We start from the raw sequence: 20,655 nt of genomic DNA, 5'->3' as shown, positions 1-20,655 counted from the left end.
GTCAATTTGTGCAGCTAATTCCGTAGTTTGGGAGTGATGCTGCTGGGACAGAAATTTGACAAGTTGCTGTTCTATCCATGACTGTCATTTGCTCCACTGCAGTAATTTTTAGATCTGCATTTGAAGAAGGTTTTGAGTATGTAAGGCTTCACTACCTTAGGAATTGTGCTTGGAGAAAGAATGGCGGTGTTTGGAGGCAATTCTGCATCTTTGATCTGAAGCTGTATTGGCAGGAATATTTCTCCAAGCAGTCTGTTGAGCTCTCTCTCGTCTCCAAATGTGAATTTTTTTTTTTTAAACGTGTTCCAAAAGATCTAACTGAGCATAATCCAGAAGTCTATAACCGTGAAAATGGAAAGTGATTAATGGAAAGTGATTGCTTTTCTTTTCTTTATGATTTCCTAGAAGTGGATAAACCCACCAGATGCTAGAGTGAGTCCCTTGCTAAGGCTCTTCCACATTGGAGAACATGGCAGATGCTTCACTTGAGTATCTCATGAATTTCTAGAGACACGTGATTGCTGAGCACTGAAAATCTTCCCAGAAGAACGTTCTGGCTATTCTCTTGCTGGCCAGCAAGGTTTTTTGAGCTGGGACCATGATCTCTGTTTGAAGGCCAGCAAGGTGTGCAGTTGCTGAGTGCTCCTGGGACAGGGAACTAGAGAAAGCCACTGAAGTGGGTGCTGTGGCAGAGACGCAAAAGGAATCACTTTCACTGTCGCTAAGTAATGTAACATGTATTGGAATAAAATGCCAGGCATTGATGCTTAGGAAGGAAAGTAAGCTCTTTCTTGCTTTGTGCTCACGGAGGGACAGTTTTGAAATGCCTGTCGTCTGTGCTGAACACTCCTGCCCTTCCAGCAGCCCTCTTCCAAAGGCCAAATACTGTCTCCCGAGCACATGCAAAATTTGGGCCATCAAGACCCAAAGCTTGTTCACGCAAGGAGAGAGTGAACTACTTGACAAGAAATAGATAGTGGAGTGGTAGTTCACCATCTTCCTACACCCTCCTCTTCGGGTGTAGGTGGGCCTTTGAATTTCATTTTCAAAACCTGTTTCCAAGGATGGGGAATGTTTGGAGATAAAGTCCAAGTCCAGTCCAAGTCAGTGCAAGTCCAAGAAAGCTTTAGTTGAACTCAAGATCATTTCAGTGAGAGCTGAGTAAACAGCAATGCCAGATATCTGCAGGTGTTTATAATTTGAGTATGACGTTTGGGTTGATTGTGTGTAATCATTTAGTTTTGGTTCTTTGCAGATTGTCACATTTAAGGTTAGCCAGTGTGGCTGTAAATGGAAAATTAATTGCAAGCTATTATACTGGAATGCTTGTTGAGAACAAATTGAGAGGTATATTTCGATGTAAGACAGTGTTGATTTGGTAATTTCTGTGGTTTTGGAGGCCTGTAAGAGTCTTCCACTCACAAAAAATAAAAAGATCATACAAAACTTGATGGCATACTGTCATACAGTTAACACTTCCACTAATGAAAATTTTAGAAACAATTAAGAGGGAAAATCCTACTGAACTAAATTGTACGTAAAGAATGCAATTAAACAATTCTGTGTTCTGGTAGAATAACCCACTGTAGACTGTGGATCCGTACATCACTGATGTATTTCTCACCTGACTAAACCTATCTTGATTCTGCAGCCTGGAAAAGTAACCTGCTAATGCAGTGAAATGTATGTACTTTACTGATAAATGCTATGTATTTGTTGAGCTACAGGCCTCATTCATTTCTGAATAGTCATAAATCAACATTGGAAGAATCCAGAGTGTTTTCTGTAAGACCACTCAAGGTCTACCTTTTTGTCATTATTGAAGATTAGGGCTGAAAGGGAACCTGGGAGATTCTTCCCTGTCCTGAGCCTGTATCTACTATATCTGTGTCTTTCCCAACAGTTATTTTCCTGATGTGGCTTCAAGATTTCCAGACGTGGAGACTTTCGAGTCTTGTAAGAGCAATTCCAGTGCCTGAGAATGTTTTCCTAACATTTTACCTCAGTCTTTCTTGATCCACTTTTGTCATGCAACTTTTTGTTCCTATCCAGCATAGGGATGAAATAAAGATTGTTCTCCTCCATTGGAAGGCTACCCTCATGTAACTCCTCAGACCTCTGTTTAGGATAAAAGAAGTATCAATTCTTCGGTTTTTCCTCAGGTCTCTTGGGTATTTTGAGAATTTTCCATATCATGTTTTCAGCTGATTTGCTTGAATGGGAGAGACCTGAAGATAGTGTCTCTGTACTCCAAGAAATAATCAGGAAGGGTTTAAAGAACAGAAATAGTTTCATTAGTAATGCTTTTTTTAAAAAAAAACAAAACACCACCACACAAATAACAAATGCAAGTTTAATATCAGGGGGCGTTTCTCCACAATCTGGCATATCTGCCATATCATCTAACCGTGTCTAACTAAACAGAATTCAGAAAATTGTTCAAGTTGACTCCTCCAAATAGCATTGCTGTTCTCTCAGATAAAGACTTTCTGCCAAAGACACATGGGGGTACTTGTGTTGCTTCTGTACGCATTGTATTTATCTTCTAGACAACAGAGGATCTCATTCCCAGCCCTAGGAATGGGAATGCTGACACGTAAATTATTTATGAGAAGTGTGGAGGGAAGCAATTGTTAATTAAATAGTTTTTAAATGAAATGAAAGGCAACAAGGATTTAATTTTGAGTGAATTATTCTTTTTTGCTTGATGCCCACAAGTGCATTCCAGCCGATCTTTTTTCTCATTGCAGTGATTTTTCACTGTAGTACTTTTGAAGGATTGTAATTTTACCCATGTTTCCGAGATATCCAAACCTGCAGGTGGCTATAATGAATGGTCTTGGTGATCTATATTAAAAAAGATAAATCATTTTTTCTTTCCTTCTTTCACATTTTCTTCTGCCTTGTATCCTTACTTCTCTGGCTCACGTATTCGTATTTATTAATACACTATATCCCTGCTAGATTTTTGACTCAGGTCTGTGTTTCATTTGACTACCAATAATGAGAGGCTATAAATTCCTCATTCTTTGTGACAGGGCACATCATCTGAGTTGCAGATACTGCAAAAGTGGGCAGCTGTATAGCCACCATTTATCCTACAGCTAAAGGTGAGCTGTAAGTCCCGAAGGGCTCCATGATTTGGCAGCTGGGGCTGGCAGTCCCTCCCAGGTCCTAGTCGTGACTTTGACCAAGATCCCACCTGCAGCACAGGGCAAATCAGCTAGCTGTGCAGAGCTTCTCCTGTTGGCTCCGAATTGAGAATAATAGTAGCATGTACCTCACTGAGGACAAACTGTGGGGATTTATTGGTTATGATGCTTATCTGTTTGAAGATGCGTACCAGATTGCAGGTTGTGAGATCTGTTATACAAATGGCTGCCATTCTGGCTGAAAGGAGAAAGAAATCGTCAACCTTTGTGCCGCAGGCTGGGGCTTTGCTAATGGCATCCCTGGGGAGAGCTAGCCCGGGAGCGAGGCCGGGGCAGAGGGAGGTCACCTACCTTTTGTCCTGCATGGACAGCACTAGCGAATCCAGTGCATGTTAGAGACCTCATCCTTTTTCCTACAGGGTTTTGCAGTGCTGCAAAGGAGGTTTCTTGGGTGAACTGCCTTGCCAGTCTGTCTCAGACCTAGACACCTGTGTCTTTGTCCCTGTGTCCTGTAGGTCTCATGGCTTTCGGGGAGTGGCTTGCATTGTGATAGGGTCCCCATGGCTATCCTAGGGAGTCCTCCCTATTTGGAAACCTCTCTTGTGGAAACTATGACCTCTGGAATGCTCTAGGCTTGTGCGTGAAGGGGTGTGTGAGTGCGTGCACACAGGGAAATATAAACCAGGCTGTGAGAAGAAGGCAGCTGAAAGGAGCTAACTGAGATTCTTTCACAGTCACCCTCCAGAATAAAACCGAAGTGAACAAATATGCAGCTGTGGCTCTTAGATTCAAAGCCACAACAAAAAGACCTGATGAAATGCTTTAGTGGCTAAAATCTGTGTGCAGTCGTTTCAGCAATTATTACCCAGATTGCATGCTTGTCGCTCTCTGGAGGAGTCAGGCATTTGAAAGGAGTTTTCCAGCAAGAGGAACATGCTTTTTAGAGGAAAGGCATTTAAGTCAGTGTGGCTGACCTTCTGACACCAAACAACACTGAAAATTTGGTACAGTAAAGCTGAATAATGTACCTATAATTTCATTAGACTCAAAGGTTTGCGTTACTTAAGTTATTCTGTGTAGGAAAGAAAATAATCCAGCACTGTCACTTTTTTGCTGTGTATGAAAGCAATACAGTGATAACACAATTTAGTCTGCTTGTGAAGCTGCAACAAATGACGAAAGACAAAACATTGATTTTTCACATGAAAATGGAAGTAAACCACCTTGAATTCTTGATCATCTAAATGAAATGTTACATCAAAGTGGTGTGGCTTCATCGTGATTTTCGAACTAATGTCTCTACTTTGTTTGGCAATGATTGTAAGTGAACAGACTGCTAAGGGCTGCTTCTTGAGCTTAAACCTTTATTTACAGCCCCTTAATCCTGCAAGAGACCTCCAAGGAGCCCCCTTCCATCTGTTATTCAGAGATTGTTAGAAGTGCATGCTGACAGGGAACAGAGGCGTTTGTCTGCTGGGTGTGCAGAAGTTCTCCAGCTCTCCATTCAGCTTCCCCTGACTTCCTGGGAGCATGCTCTTGGATGGGAACCGAACTTCTTGGGCAGTGTCAGGAAGTTTTCCTCATCTCATATATCAAGAAGCAACTGAGTACAAGCTTAAACAAGCACTGGTGGGTGCAAATCAGTTAAACAGATTAATGGTACCTGTCAGAAGATGTGAAATTATTTATCCTATAACACCCAAGCCTGGCAAGTCTCAGTTTTCTGAGTCACAGACTTGATGTCTGCAATGTGGTTTTTGGTTCGCTGTGCTCCACCGGGAGAGAAGGACATGCACTGTTTCAGCTGTGAAGAGCAGTGTGCTTCAGCAGGATGGACTTGGGTATAAGTTGCTTGGAGTGATCTTATTCTTGTGTTTTCTTCACTGCAAACAAAGGAGGATTAACCCCATAATACTTGTTTCGCAATGAGTGTGACAGTGACTATTGAGATTACTTCGCTGAGGCTAAGATTAATGGCCATTTTCTGGGGACCTGGCAAAGACAGGGATATGAGACAAGAAGAGTTGGTTAGAGGGTGAGGAGGGGCAAGAAATGCTTTTGTTCCTTACAGCTGAACTGCTGAGAAAGCATAGGAGCACCTTGCTTTGAGCTTTCCCTCATTAAAAGCATCAGCAGCTGCAAAGCAAAGACCATCGTTTCAATAAGCCCACTCTAGATTTGCAAAAGAATTTAGTTTTACTTCGAACAGCTCCACCAATCAAAGTAAGACTAAACTGTTTTCTTTTTAGGAAGCTTATTCAGCTGGCTCTGAATTTTTTTCCTTGTGTCCTATTTATGCCTTTTAATTCAATTCCCTGTATTCGGCTGGCAGCATTTTAAAGGACCAATAATATAAAATAATGCTTCTATAATTCCATTACTGTCTATTATGCTGGACTCTCTTATCCAGTCTAATAGAATTGCATAAACATGATTCGATACCACAGTTGCGTACAGTTGTTGAACTTAGAAATGCTAAGGAATATACAAAGTAAAGCTTACAGCACCTTAGTCAGAAAAAAAGTGTGCCAAGCCGTGGTTGATGAGTTGTCTTCCGGAGGGAGTGAAAGATAAGACAGTGATTAAGAGTTAAGCTAAAAAAAAGTCTGTTCTGGTAAGAAAGTTGGATCCTAGCTTGATAACAGGAAAAATTGAATGTCTGCTCTTGCTGAAGCATAAAACTTACCTTTTAATCATGCGGAAAAGAACAACTTAGAATCTACAGCAAATATGGGAGTCTCATGGGAAGAGAAATCTTGTGTAATTACTTTTTCAGAACAAGGTATTTAACTAGTGAAAAAATACACCCCTCCCAAAAGGAAAAAGAGAGAAGATTCAGTATGGCCTCGAAATTCTGCAGAGGTGATGCTGACTGATGTGACATGCACTCGCTGTCCTGCTTTTGACTTGGTGGTGTGGTATCATCATGTCCCAGCATAGGCCAGTCCCTGTTCCCAGAGGAAGGTCATGCCAGGTGCAAACAATCCCCTTATGTTCTTTCTGATTCTGCATTTGAGAGCCTCACCTTTTTATTTTTCGCCTGAGCATGCTTAGCTGAGCCATGCCATTATTCATTTTGGGACTTTTTCTGTACTTTGATACACAGGAAGGTCATGTAGATTATTCCAGTGTCAGCCAGTAGTTAAATGTGTTGCCACAGCCAACTACCTAAGTATTAACAGAAGTTTGAAATAATGCAAAGCAAAACATAACTCCAACAAATAGTAATGTAGATAGGTCTTCGTAGCATGTGTGTTAAAACTGCATAGACTCTGATGGTGACAGGAGCAGCAGGAAGGGCTGTATTTTATAATCATGAAACTCCTTCTCCCGGCCAGAAATAGCAGCAGACCTTGAAAAGAGTTAGTTTTGTTAAATTTTATTTCTAAACCTAAAGAAACTGACATTTGTTGGCACTACTGAGGTCAAGGACAGTGCAGAGATGCACTGTTCTAGAGGTAGCACAGAAGTGGGTTATGTTTCAGGGAGGAGTGCTGGCACTAGTGAAGGTAAACCATGACCCCACCTCAGCAGTGTTTGATTGTCTCCAGTTTTCTGTGGGATGTCCAGTAAGAGAAGTTTCTGCTTGTCCCCAAACCATGTGCACAGCCTAGCAATGTGGGAGGTATTTTGGCTTTATTATTTTGGCTGTGCTCTGCTCTTGTGAGACCCCACCTGGAATACTGCCTTCAGCTCTGAGGCCTCTGACTGAAGAAGGACTTGGAGCTGCTGGAGCAAGTCCAGAGGAGGGCCACGAAGATGATCCAAGGGCTGGAGCACCTCTCCTATGAAGACAGGCTGAGAGAGTTGGGGCTGTTCAGCCTGGAGAAGAGAAGGCTCCAGGGTAACCTTATAGCAGCCTTCCAGTACTTAAAGGGGGCCTACAGGAAAGCTGGAGAGGGACTTTTTACAAGGGCATGTAGTGATAGGACAAGGGGCAATGGCTTTAAACTGAAAGAGGGTAGGTTTAGATTAGATACAAGGAAGAAATTTTTTATATTGAGGGTAGTGAGGCACTGGAAGAGGTTGCCCAGAGAAGTTGTGGCTGCCCCATCCCTGGAAGTGTTCAAGGCCAGGCTGGATGAGGCTTTAAGCAACCTGATCTAGTGGAAGTTGTCCCTGCCTGTGTCAGGGGGATTGAAACTAGATGATCTTTAAGGTCCCTTCCAACTCAAACCATCCTATGATTCTATGATTATAGCTTGTCAGTTTCAAATATAATTGGTTTTCTTAGATGTCATTACTTTTTCAGAGAGCTGCTGATTTTTGTACACAGAGTTTTCTTGGGCCTAGGTGATGCAAAATGGACAGGTTTTTAGCTCAACATCAAAGAGAGGAGGAATTCGTGCTCTCATGTTTCTTCTCCAAGGCGAGCCACCGTTGCTCATCTGACTCCAGCTTCTGCCTTCTTAAATTAAGAAATATGGTCTAAAAATGAAACTAGGTGAAGCTGTTGAGCAGGACATTTGAAGATGGAGAAGACCTCTGGAGTTTTCTTAAAAGCTCAAGCTGACTGTGAGTCGGCTATTGGCAATAGCTGATGGCTATTGACAACCCACGATATTCACTCCTACCAAAGATGTTTTGTCTAAAATTTGAAGATTTCAGGTGTGAAATCAACAGTAGATTTTATAAAAAACAGAATCAGTTATAAGTGACTGAGGGTAATTATCATGCTCATCTGCCTTTGACAAGTAATTCAGTGACCTCATTTCATCTGGATGAAACTGCACTTTAAGGTGCTTTAAGAAATTACCCTTCAACTTGAGTTCAGTACATATTCAGAAGAAGGCAGCTCTAGCTTCTCGTCAGCACAGGTGACGGCTTCATCTTGCATCCTGGAAAATGGTTTTGCATTACTAGAATATCAGTCATAGCCAGCTGCACTGCTGGCCTGTAATTGTAATGTGGCTTAGCACATTCAAAAAATGAAATGTAACTTTATGGTAAGTGGATAGTCTGGCAAAAAAGCAAATGTGGAAACAGCGTATGTACCTGTTTGTTCACATTGCCAAAAAGATCTTTGCAAAGGGGAAATTTGAAAGGATGTGAGCTCAATTGCCTTTAATGCACAAAAATTTCCATCTATTGAGTTCTTAATTAGAGAAGAAATATGCAGGAAATAGGATTTTTGAACCTGAACAACTACTTCCAAAGACCATCGCATGAACTGATTACTTGCTGATAAGTGAGAGAGATCACTAAGTGGCACAGCAAAAAGTTCCCAGAGTTGAATTTTTCTTAAGCTATTTTGTACTGCCAGGAATCGCTTTGGAAATCACCTCATTTTCCAGGTTTTCCTCACCTGTGTCAGAGAGTTGAATATACCTGCAGCTTGCTTCATATCACACAGAAGACTAGTTTTCACTAGTTAGCCTAATTGAGTAAATAGATTTATAGAACTACTTTTCATCTGCAGCACTTTGTGGTTTATACTGATTGAAAAAATAGTTCACTGTACAAAATTGGGTCTTGGGAGTAGTACAAAAATTATTTGAGGAACAGAATGAGTTTCTATTCATTATCCCATTTTAATGTCTAGAAATGTGTAACGGTCACTTTTCCTTGCCATCACCACGTGTGTGGTGGAAGCAAACAATGACAAAAGAGCCTCCTCCTGTGAAGCAGAGAACAGCAGGGCTGAAAGGACTTAGAGATATGCCTCTATTAAATTACAGAGACAAGAGAATTTGCCCATTTTCTGTAAGAGAAGGTATTTGACCCTCCTACTAAAGCTCTATTAGTGTAAAAGGACTTTATTTTCCCAAGAAAGTATGTATTTGTCGGCCTGCTTTTTGGAGCCATTAGCTTGACATTCAGAAGTTTAGAGATGTAAGGATGATGCCTAGAAAAAAGTGATTGTGGTTTCAAATGGATTTGCACTGTAGTGCCACTGCACACAACTCTCATGCACCTGAAAAATGTGTTTTGACTCCGTATAAGTATCTTGTGTGCCATCTGAGGGACCCTTTCCCACAGTTTGTTAGTCTCTGCACTTCATTAGAGAAATCTTCACCAAAACCTCTTAATCCTGGCAGCTTTCCTAGTAGAATCAATCTTTTGAGGATCTGGGTGATCAGTAATGACAAAACCAGCCTTGGCATTAGTATTTCACTTGATAAATTGCAGAGATCTAGGCTTCACTTACATTTGTCAACAGTGACTTTCCAGTGAAGTGCAAGGTATTTGAAAAATTACCTCTAATGTTTCAGGCTAGGGAGGGAAGTACTTTGAAAAACTATGAGAACATTTCCCTCATGCACCATTAAACCAACTGGGGAGAAAGGAAAGCAGGAGAGGGGTGGGAGTACACTTCAGTCTCTAAAGGTAGGGTTGAATAGCCAGATGCCAAATTATTTAAGTTTTATTCCTGTGAGCCATGCCATGTAATGATAAAATGTTTTTGCTTATGATATGGTGAGCCACAAAAGAGTAAGAGTTTCTTTTCCTTAAAGCTGCCCTTTCTTGGCTGCTGTGTCTGAGACTGTCTTACTTCTCATCTTGTTCCTTAATTGTGTGCGCTGTGGTAGATCATTGCACATCTTCTCTCACATCCCAGATGATGTGTCTACAGGACCTGCTGCTGGCCCCTGTTCTCTCTCTCTGCATCCCCTCATCTCTCCTGCAGACACAGATGCCATCTATGTGGCAGGTTACTCAGCTCTGTCTTGCCTCTGCACTGTTCCTTCTGTCCAACCTAAAGCTCAAGCTCGGCCTTCCAACATTTTGCGGTGGAGTGACTGGGGACTTGGAGTAAACACAGCTTTTCATATTCCTCAAGGTCCTCTCTGCTGCCCCCTTTTTGGGGAGGACATTTGCCCCAGCTGTCACTGCTGCCCACAGGCTAAACACAGGTGTTGTCTTAGGATGCCATTCTATGATTGGTGTTTCCAGAGGGTGAATTTTTCCATCTGTTTCTAGCATCGTCTTTTGATTGTTACAATTAGAAGATGTGAATGCCACCCCAAAAACCTTGGTTAACATGGATGGAGACTGACGTGAAATGTGACGTGTGTGATCTCTGCTGGCTCTTCAGTTGGCAGATTAGGCAAAATGTTGTCACTGCTAAATGGTGATTATGGTTTTCTTTGAATACTGGATGTAAACTGGAAGATGTAATGTGAAATTCAAATGGCAGGGTTAGATGGTAAGGGTTCAAATATTACCTTGGCTGATCTCGCTGTTAGATCAGAGGTCCCTGTAGCTCACAGAAGTGGGACGCTGATTTTTTTAAACTCATTTACAAGGTTTTATCTCTGTGGCACTTTCATTAAAAATATAAAACATAGTCTGAAAACAAATCAAAAACTGTCACTGAATTACTGATCAAAATAAATCTCGCTGGAAGGTGACTAAAGCCCCATCAGGTATGGATGGGGGAGCCAGTGGGATGTTCCCCTAGACTGGATGAGACCCTCTGCAGTGACTCCAGATTTTGCAGTGGGATGAGATACATCTTTCCCACTACTCTTCTCAGCATCTGCTCCGCACCTTCTGTTTAAATTGTCCCTTGGATTTTGGCTCTCAAGTGTGTTGTCTTTCAGAAAGTATCAGCTTCCCACATCAAGATGAGTCCATCTCCTGAGTCTTTTGTCTTGTTATAATGCCACCTCAGAGGGAGGGCAGGCATTCCCTGGGTTTGTGGCAATTATTGCTGTGTGATCCAAGTAGGGCTTAAGTAAATGTGTGTATTTCATAGCTTATTTCTGAGAATGAGAGGAGTTCAACAAATTTGGAGAGCTTTCACAGTGACAGACAATGCTGGACCCTAACGTATTTAGTCTAGGTTATCTACTAGTACAAAAGTTTTCTTCACATTCCAGCTCCTAATGGAAAAAAAACACTGTTCTCGGTCTTCACCCTGATGGAAAATTTCTGAGGTAAGGTCAATAAGGCACATAAAGAGAGCTGTTGACTATGGGGATGGAGGACAAACTGGTCACAAAAAAAAAAAAAAAAGAGGAATAACCTGAGGGTAGGGAATCACATGCTGAGTTACAGGAAAATCTTTGTTTCTAACTCTAGGTCCTTCTTCAGTTATCAGCAATGACGATGATTCAGCCAGTCCCCTCCACCACATCTCAAATGGCAGTAACACTCCATCTTCTTCTGAGGGAGGTCCTGATGCAGTCATCATTGGAATGACGAAAATTCCTGTCATCGAAAATCCCCAGTATTTTGGAATTACCAACAGTCAGCTCAAGCCAGACACCTGTAAGTACAAACAACTGTATGTGTTTCAGTCATTCATTTTACCTGTGCAAGAGCTGGGGCTCCTTAACAGAGCTAGCAAAGCAGAACGCTCTAAATTCCTAGGAGTGGAAAGATGGGGTTAAAATGTATGCAATTTGTTAAAGGTACATGAGATGAACCGCTTTACGTCTGTCAAAGCCAAATTCAGCCCTTGTGAAGAGTCCATGAAGTCAGTAGTGTTATGCTCAAAGCCCGATCCATATTCCATCAAAGTCACTGGTAGCCTTTCCATTGATTTCAGTGGTCTTTGGCCGGTCCTGTGCAATGAACGTGTTCTTGAGAGAAAACAAATCCTGGGTCAGAAGCAGAAATCAATATTGTTACATATGTGCTGCTTTTAAATTGATCATATTGACAATGAACATAACCTAGCTTTGAAATCTGAGTATTTGCTAAGTTATAAGAATAATAAGGGTTAAAACTTCAGTTCTTTTAATTTCTTTGTATAATTCAACCTCTACAGCTGGAAAAGATGTTGGATATTTAAAAGTAGAGCAGAAGGTTGCGTGATGGACAATGAATGTCACGTACAAATTTCTTTCATGTTCAGTTAGAAGCAGATAAAATGGGAAAAGATTTGAAGAGTTGAACATAATTAACTATAAATAGTTAAAAAAGAGTATCCCTAACTTCAGCAGCTACTCTTAAAACCTAGTAACAGTTATAGAATTGAACACGGGAAATGCTGATTTTTGAACCAATGGTTAGCATTGCAGCAGATAATTGAGAAAATACCTAAAGGATATTGTGATTAATGGTAACTGCACAGCTTACTACTTTTCATCAGGACATTAAGGTCTTTAAGTGTTTCAGAGAAGGTTGTTCTGCCTCTTTTTTTTCTCTATTTTTTTTTTTCTTTTTTTTTGTGTGAATGTACATACATTTCTGAAGTGTCACTGGAAGTCTGAACTGTTTCTCTGCAAAGTCACTCTGGGCATTGCCAGTATAGCTGGTGAACATTGGGCTTGCAGCTAAGGGATGTTACATCCTATCTGTATCCTACCCTGAATGATACCGCTTCATAGCACAAACTGTAGTCTAGGGGCTTACTGCCAAGGTCAGAAACCTTTGCCTCCAACTTTGCAAAGCTTGAATGCCGTAATAGGAATCTTTCTTGACCTATGCGTGAGTGTATGCGTGCAAACGTGCAGGCATGACTTCTAAGGCTGCAAAGACTGATACTGGAGTACCTAAGTATCTTGTGACTATTAATGCTCATCTACATCTAGATTGTCACAGTAAGCACAATCCATAGAAGGATGTCCCCGCAATGCAACAGAAGGTCTTTTCCTGCCTTTTTATTGTACATCCCTGATGTTAACTCTTATCATAGCTTTTTTGTGTGGCACTGTTTGTGCTTAGAAATGCCCGATCTTCTCTTCTACCTGGGGATGTTTGAATAATCTGGCCTAGCATATGCAGTGAGATGTGTAAGGTAATCAATGAATTGCTGATACCTGATGGGCACAAGCAAAATGATATATAGTCACATTCTGATTAGAACATTAATTCCTGTGAAGAACAGAAGCCGCTAGGGAGTCAGAAATGGGCGACATGCCCACTAGAGCTCTCTAATGTTATATAAAAGGCCATACTTTTTAATATGAAGCTACCGTACCTCCATTCCCAGCTGCATTAGACAACATTATAATTGTTTAAATAAACATCAGTGACTACAGAGTATTTAACTTTCAGTGTTAATGTTGAAACAACATACATGCTGTTCTGGGGTAAAACCCAAACTGTACCAAAACACTGAATTATCTCACATTTAGTAAGCTGCACATTAAGTACAGACGCATTAAATCACAGCTGACTAGTGCTAAGTAGGTCCTGATCCTAAAAATACATAAGTCTGTGTTTGGTTTTGTGTGCTGCAATGAAACCCACATGGTGTCAGGGAAATTAATCACAGTACATGAAGTTCAGTTTGTGCATAAATGCTTGCAGAATGCAGCTCAAGACTTTGCTATGGTGCTCTGGGGAGGTTTGTGGGGCTGATGCTTTGCATTCTGCCACATTGACATGGTGGTCCCAGTCTTTGTGTTTTTATTGCTTTAGCAAAGAGAATCAGGTAAACTGTGGCAGTGTATAAACCAAAGCAGATTTCTCCTACCACACTGAGCATCTGTCCAATAAAGAGCGTAATTAAAATTGTCTCAGACAAAAATGATCTTCCTATAAATAATTTCACATACGCTCTCTTTCCATCTCTCACTCGCTTATTATTACAGAGCTGCACTTGCCCTTTCTTAACCTGCCAGCCTCCTCCTGATGTGTATATCTGGTATTTATAAACCTCTAAGCTGAGTAGCTCTCATACCTTCTTCCTGTTTACAATAATGCCAGCTCCAGATGTCATCTGGTTTCTCATCTCCAGCAAGATAATTAACATTTATGTTTATTTCCTATCTGGTCTAAGTTCCATTGTCCGCTAGCATTAAACACAGCAATCCTGACAGTCATGCTGGAAAATAGTCTTATGTATTTAGCATATGTTGGTCTGTGGAAGGAGAACAGACTTTGAGGTGGGTGAAACTGTAAGCAGATCGTATTGCAGTTTTCACAGAAGCTGGAAGAGCACGTCTGCTGTGAGTAGCAAATGGAGTTTGTTCTTTGTTATCTACTTAACCTGTATTTTGACTGGTCTACAGATAACCATTTCTGAATACAGTGTACCAAGCTCCATTGCAAAGTGTTAGAAGTGTATGTGTTGAAAGGAAAATTAAAAAGTTGATTGCGATCAATTTAGTTTGAAATTCCATCACTGTATCAGTAAATTGGTACTTTCACTACTGAATAACTAAATCCCAAAGAGTGATGGCCTCCAAAGGGTCAATCTCAGGCTAAGAGTTACAGAACTTTCCTCCTCTTGAGAGACAGCTTTCAAGATGGGAAAATTGAACTGATGGTGACCAAAGACCCATAGACTTGAGAGGCTGGGTTCCAGTCATCACTAAGAAGGACTGAATTTCTGTCCCAGCTTTCAGCACAAATGCTCATCTCTACCTTTAATTGACATAACAGTAGAAAATTACTCTTCATCTTCCAACTGGGATTGTCTGATATTTCCCAGTGCAGCTGTTCATCATCTTAACTACCCATTTTCCTTGCCAACAAACCTACTGATGCTGCTTCAGCACCTGGCTGTCTGACACCCTATCCCAGCACTCCTGGCTTTTCCTTTCCCTGCCGTGTACCCTTGGTTGCTGCTGGCTGATGAGCTCGTCTGCCACTCCAATATCTTGAATATTTCCCTCTTGAAAGTTTATAGTCTGTGGTGCACAGACGTGTTTCAGACACTATATCAGACTCCTTGATTCTTGGTTCCTTTTTGTGTGAAATCAAAAGGCGTTTTCTCTTTAGTGGTACTTGGCTAACAGTGACAACTCTGATTTCAGATGTGTGAGATAGAGTCAACAGGCTGGATGTGGTGAAATGCGCTTTGCACTGAAGTCATTATAAACCAGGTTGTGCTGTCAGCCTGCAAACCTCTTGCCTAGGAAGTGTTCAGTTGTTGCTGTTGAAAATTGGGCCATAACTTTGTCATGAAGTAGCATCACTGGGGCTGAAACCTTGCGTGGATGGCAAACCTTACAAAGATTTTCAACGCCTGAAATCGATTGGATGATGTAGTATCTTGTGGGCATAAATGCTAACTACTGCTAGATGGTTAGTTTCACTAATCTTATGAGCTGTCACAGCCCTTAAGCTATTTGGTACTTTCATTAATATCATGATATTTCAAAAATCAGTCTCCTACGTCTCTGCACAGAAATCGTAGTTGCCGAAGTTGCCAACTGAGCCTACCAGACCTGTTGAAACAGGGTGGAAGAAACAGAGCCATTTTCCCCTTGAGTGGCTATGGACTTTCTTCATTCATCACTTAGCTTGCAGCCCAGGGCTTGGAATATATCAGCCCATTACTATTACATTTCCGTCATTAATAGTGGAAATGCAGTCAGTAAATGAGATTGCTGTGTTGGTAGTCATGTGAAAAGAAAAACCTGAGGAGAGGGCATGCATAAAAGGTCAGCAGAAGCGCCCAGGTTGAGGCTCTCAGGGGAGAGCTTGGGTAGGAAGCTGCTTACAGATGGCTTTGGGATTTTGGGAATCAAATTGTTCTCTGAATCTAGCCCCACCCCACAAAGTCACTGTGGTTGTTTGGGTGCAATTGAAAGGGAAGGCTGGAGCTTTGCTCTTCCTTGGAGAAGTTTGCAAGCTCCAGGTTTCAGCCCTCCTAGCGTGGATAAATAGCAGCTGCGCTGACATCCGTTTGCACTTCCCAGCTAATCCGTACTTGCAACTCACTCGATTTCATTTTTAAAGATATTATTAATGATGGAAAAGAGCGTACTGGGCAGGCAGGTTGATTAGTCAGTGAGTGGTTTAGTGGCAAGACATTTTCAGTGGCTGGCCATACATATAGCCATTGTGTTTCAGATGATGTGGTGTGGATTCTGGCTTTCATATGGGAAATTTAGGTATATTCATGAGATGATAGTCTTAATATCTCCTCTGTATTTCTGCATTTTAGGATTGTGTTCCTTCAAGTACAGAAGTGTGAATGTGCAGTTTAGGTAATAATTATTGTACTTCCAGTCGGCCTCTGTTAGAGAAAGTGTGCAGCTGATTACAAGTTGGTAGCAATAATTTTTGTAAATTAATTTTGATTTATTTTCCTGATCTGCAAAAATGAATTTACAGTCTATAGCTCCAGTTCCACAGTAAAATGGCTAATTGCACGTGTGATACTAATTTTAAAGGCAGATGTTTTGAGAGCATCATTCTTCTATCCCATTTGGAACACTGAACTTTTCAATTTATGCTTAGGGATTTTCATTTACATTTTTGGGCTTTTTACACCATTTAGTTAAAGGTGATCTCAGCCTTTTTCTGACTTTCCTTGTTCTTTAACTATAGATTTCTTTTTAACATATTTATAGTCAGACTTTGGTTTTCCCCACTAGGCAGGAATGTTGCAGAAACGCTCTGCTTCAGTTCACAACCTTCTTGAATGACTTTCAAAGGGAGAAAAGAAATATGAGTGTTATGATTTTATCATGACTCCTACAGTACTGGGCTTTTCTCTTTAAAGCCATGGGTCTTCGAGTCTGGTGATGATGTCAGATTTCATTTTATAATGAAAAAAAATGTGAAGAAAAGCTTGAGAATGTGAGCCAGACCCCAGAAGGCTGAGGAAGCAGGAAAAAAAAAAAAAAAAAAAAGCTGTCTGGATTTGCTTTTCTTCTGTTTATTACATGTCGATTCTTTTTAAACTCAGTTTCATGATTTGGGAGCATTTGAGTGTGGCAGCAGTATGTGAGAGTGCAGAGCTGAGCGCGCTCTGCCAACCTTGGAGACGGCCCTGGCACAGCCGCTGCAGAGAGCAGAGGCGAGCAGCCAGATACCAGGACCCACTGAGTTGCTCTTCCTCTCCCAGGTCGTTTGTGGAAGAGCCCAGCATCTTGTAGTTCAATACTCACTTGGTTCTGTGGCTCTGACTACGCGCACCCTGCAAGGTGGACTGGTTTCCCTTTGTTTTGGAGTAGGCTGACAACCTTCTCCCCAGCCTGTGGATTGCTAGCAACGGGCCATTTGATATGAAAAAAGAAGTATTTGTTTGCGTTTCCAGAGTGGAAAGCAGGGGTGTGCAGGGATGTGCCAGACCTCTGGCCAGAGCAGCAGATTTGTTCATTTCCACGTGCTGCCGGTCCTGCAGGCACAGTGTCTTGTAGAAGACAGCAATGCGCAATGAGCAGACTGCCTGCAGCGACGGTCTCTGTTTGGCTTTATTTCCCACACAACAAAATTACAGCACGTTCCAGGTTGTATCTGTCACCCTACACTCTCCTAGTTTTGAGGAATGGGAGTAATTTTTGACACACATTACAGGGTAAAAAATAGACTTGAGTTGGTCCCTGTGCACAGAAGAAGGATCTCCAAGAGAAACACTCTGTCAGTGTTTCCATCTCTTTTGAAAGGCTTTCATATCTGAGTGACCACAAAAGAAAGGCTGCTGTAATGGTTTCTTAGCCAGCTAAGCTCTAAGCCTGGGGATTTTCCATCAACTCCCCAAGTTCGCAGAGCTGAAAATTTATAAGCAGTTCATTTGCCTATAAAAGACACCATGACCTCAACAGCCAGAACACAGAGGAGCAAAACTGATCCATCTTAGTGAAATCCAGACTGGGAGGAAAAATCTTGCTGTCCAAGCTGAAGTTGCCAGTCTTGACATTCATTGGTAGTTGGGGTTCAGAGGTTGGGAGGCTTAACAGGGCACTCACTTCGGGATCTTCAGATGCTGAAAGCCAAAAAGTTTTAGATGCTGAAAGCCAAACATGAATGAGGTTGAGTTTACAAAGAGGGATATACGTATTATATTTACTACTTGTTCTGTGCTTTTCTCTGAAGATACGCTGTTGGCTAGGTAAATATTTAAGAGAGACATCGGCTGGATAAAGATACAAAGATATATGAGGGTATATTTTATTATCTTGACTAAATACTTTTGTAGTTTGATTGCATGTTTTAATCCCTAATTGCAGTCGTCATTTAAAATGTGTGTCTTTGCAATTGTTCACTAGATCGTGCATATGTCAAAAATATGTATGCCATACATATCTGTGGTGTATTTCATTAGTTTTATTTTACTTTTGTTAACTGGGTGAGAGATTTGCCTCCCACATCGTAGCATATTGAGTCTCAGATATTTTTTCCAATAACATGGTCGCATATTTCCTTTGCCTAACAAATAAAACTAACAGGGAATAAATAAATTCATTATAAATTAGATTTTTTAACTCTTGCAACTAATTCTAAGACTCAGCAGACTTGCATTTTTTTTTTTCCATCCAGATGGAAGAAATTGTCCCAAAGGCAGAAGCCTTCAACTTGAAAAGCGTGGGTTTCTGCCTTCTTAAAAATTCAGAATTGGAAAGAAAGGAGTATTTCCACATTTAGTGTAGAGATGAACCTGTAGAATCACTTTTGCCCCCAGAAGTTGCTTGTGTTGCAGTCTTGATCTGTCCATGAAGTCCATTTACATCTAATAAAAAAAAGACAAGAAATATGCTTTCAGCAAAATATTTTGCATTTCATCACATAGAATGTTGTTCTGTGACATGAATTATTTGATAAACTACTTGCTCTGAGAGTCCAAATGCTGGTAATGCAACTGCAAGAAAGGACAACTTGGATTCTGATCTTTAATTTATGAATAGCATGAGTGTTTTATCACCTGGAAATATAGCACATGAAACATACTTGTGGCTAACTAGTGCATGTTACAAGTAGATGTGAGCAATGAAGATCCCAACTATGCATTTCAACTACAGAGACCGAGTGCAAGGCAAGACAGCACGAAACATGCATTCTCAGGAAAGTGTCCAGTGTCTAAATTCAGGTAGAGCATGCACCTTCTTGTGCAAATTTGTCAGCTAAACTTCAGATAAGAACACTGGTCTTCTTCAGCAGAGCATTGAAATGCACTGTCAACATCAAGCCCAACCATGGGCTTCATGTGAAGAACACCTAAGGACTTTATGAAAGATGAAGTGAAATTAAACACATACACAAGCGTTCTGTGCAATTAAGGTATTAGTCAAGGTCAAAAAACCTAGCACGGTGCATTTTTAGTAGGTGTGATCTCAGTGGCATCAGTACATTCAGTTTGTCACTTGACAATACAACTGTATCAGAAATACATAAACTATTTTGGCACGAAAATGGGTAGCTAAATCAGTAATTCGTGAGTGACAAATAGCACCGTTTATATTGTAATGATTAAATTACACCTTTCAGACTCTGCTGCATACTGTGTTCTATGGATGTTGATTTTATATACAGAAACCTCTGCGTGTATGCAAAAGCATACAGGGAAAATAACGTGACGGAGGTTAAGTGGGTAGTACTTATATTTAAGCTGAATGGGAAAAAAAGTAGTCCATTGTGAAAACCTTCTTATCATGAGCCTAAGCATGGGCGCAGGATTGGGCCTCGAATTTATTCCTTTGTGTCAGTGAGAGTTTTGGATAAATATGAAATACAGATCCCAGGGAAGCCAGGTTGTATAAATAAGAATAAACCAAGAAATTTTAAATAATAAATACTAAATACTAAAGTATGAGAAATACTTTAATAATATAAATAAATACTAAAAGTATTATAAATACTTTTAGTCTAATACATACTAAAGTATGAGAAAATCAGAAGTAAATCAAGTAACTTCATAGCCAAAATTATTTCATAAACCCTATGAATTATGATTTTCTTGAGCTCATCATCAAGCAAATGCATCATTATTAAGAAACATGAGTGTGTAAAATGTAGTTAGCCCTGTGCACAAGCTCACTCAAAGTTGAATTTTAGGAGAAAATAATCAGGAATACAGTTGTCCACAACAAGCATCGGTTAAGAAAGAGTAGTATTTACCACAGTTGCAGTGTTAGCCAGGTTGGTTTTCAGCTGTGTATAACATCTTTACAGCTCTCTCTGGCAGCTGTCTCTGAGGAATTAAGGCTGTCGGCACTTTGAGACTGTGACTTTCGAGAGGCCCCGGATGGCAATGGGTTGCATTGTGCCTGGAGCCATCAGAACTGCAGGAGGGTCCACGGCCCACTCTGAATATATACATGCCCCTCCTATTTATGTGTTTCTGTGCCTGAATGAAGGTGTTTTGGCTTGCATGGCAGCCCACGCTTCCACAGCAGTAGTTCATCTGCTGTGTCCCTCCCTTTCTACATCATTTGTAGTCTGGCTGTCATATTCTGCGGGAGAGATGCTTTCCCCACTGCATCCTACTGGTGGTGGATCCCTGCGGCTGGGATGCGGAAGGCTCCTGCTCTCACCCCTGCCCTGTCTTCCCTTGCAAGGAGGAGAGCTTATCAGCTGCTCTGAGGTGGCTAATTTCCCAAACCTTTTTTCAGTTCTGTGGTCTGTTCAGCTTTGTTGTCATTTTATCTTGAGAAACCTTTCCCAGCAAAATGCCACTGAGGTTCATAAGGTCCAAGTACGTTTGGTTTGGTTTTGACAGGGTTTTGCTGGGGAGCTCCTTATTGTCTCAGGCGTAGCCGCGTGTGTGTTACGGGCATAGGGTAGACCAGCAGCAAATGGAACCTAACAGCCATTTAAAATGTCAGAGATAAAAGTAACACAGTCGGTAATATTCTGAAATCGTCTGTAATATTCTTCAAATAGGTTTTTTTAGTGTTAACTTGTTAATTAAACCTCTCAACAGGCTTCTTATTTT

General features: G+C 41.0%; 1 protein-coding gene across 4 annotated transcripts in view; it reads left to right on the top strand.

The window, feature by feature from the left end:
* The window catches only part of NTRK2 (neurotrophic receptor tyrosine kinase 2), a 202,918-nt gene that overhangs the window by 108,003 nt on the left and 74,260 nt on the right, over nt 1-20,655 (top strand). For all 4 annotated transcript variants that reach the window (XM_086628706.1, XM_086628705.1, XM_086628704.1 and 1 more), the window contains one exon: nt 11,178-11,366. In XM_086628706.1, the coding sequence (XP_086484832.1) occupies nt 11,178-11,366 (189 nt within the window). The remainder of the gene's footprint in view (nt 1-11,177; nt 11,367-20,655) is intronic.

The sequence above is a fragment of the Tauraco erythrolophus genome, chromosome Z, assembly GCF_009769465.1.
Source record: "Tauraco erythrolophus isolate bTauEry1 chromosome Z, bTauEry1.pri, whole genome shotgun sequence".
Taxonomy (NCBI): Eukaryota; Metazoa; Chordata; class Aves; order Musophagiformes; family Musophagidae; genus Tauraco; species Tauraco erythrolophus.
Note: the sequence above shows the minus strand (reverse complement) of the source record. Positions and strands in the feature narration are given on the sequence as shown.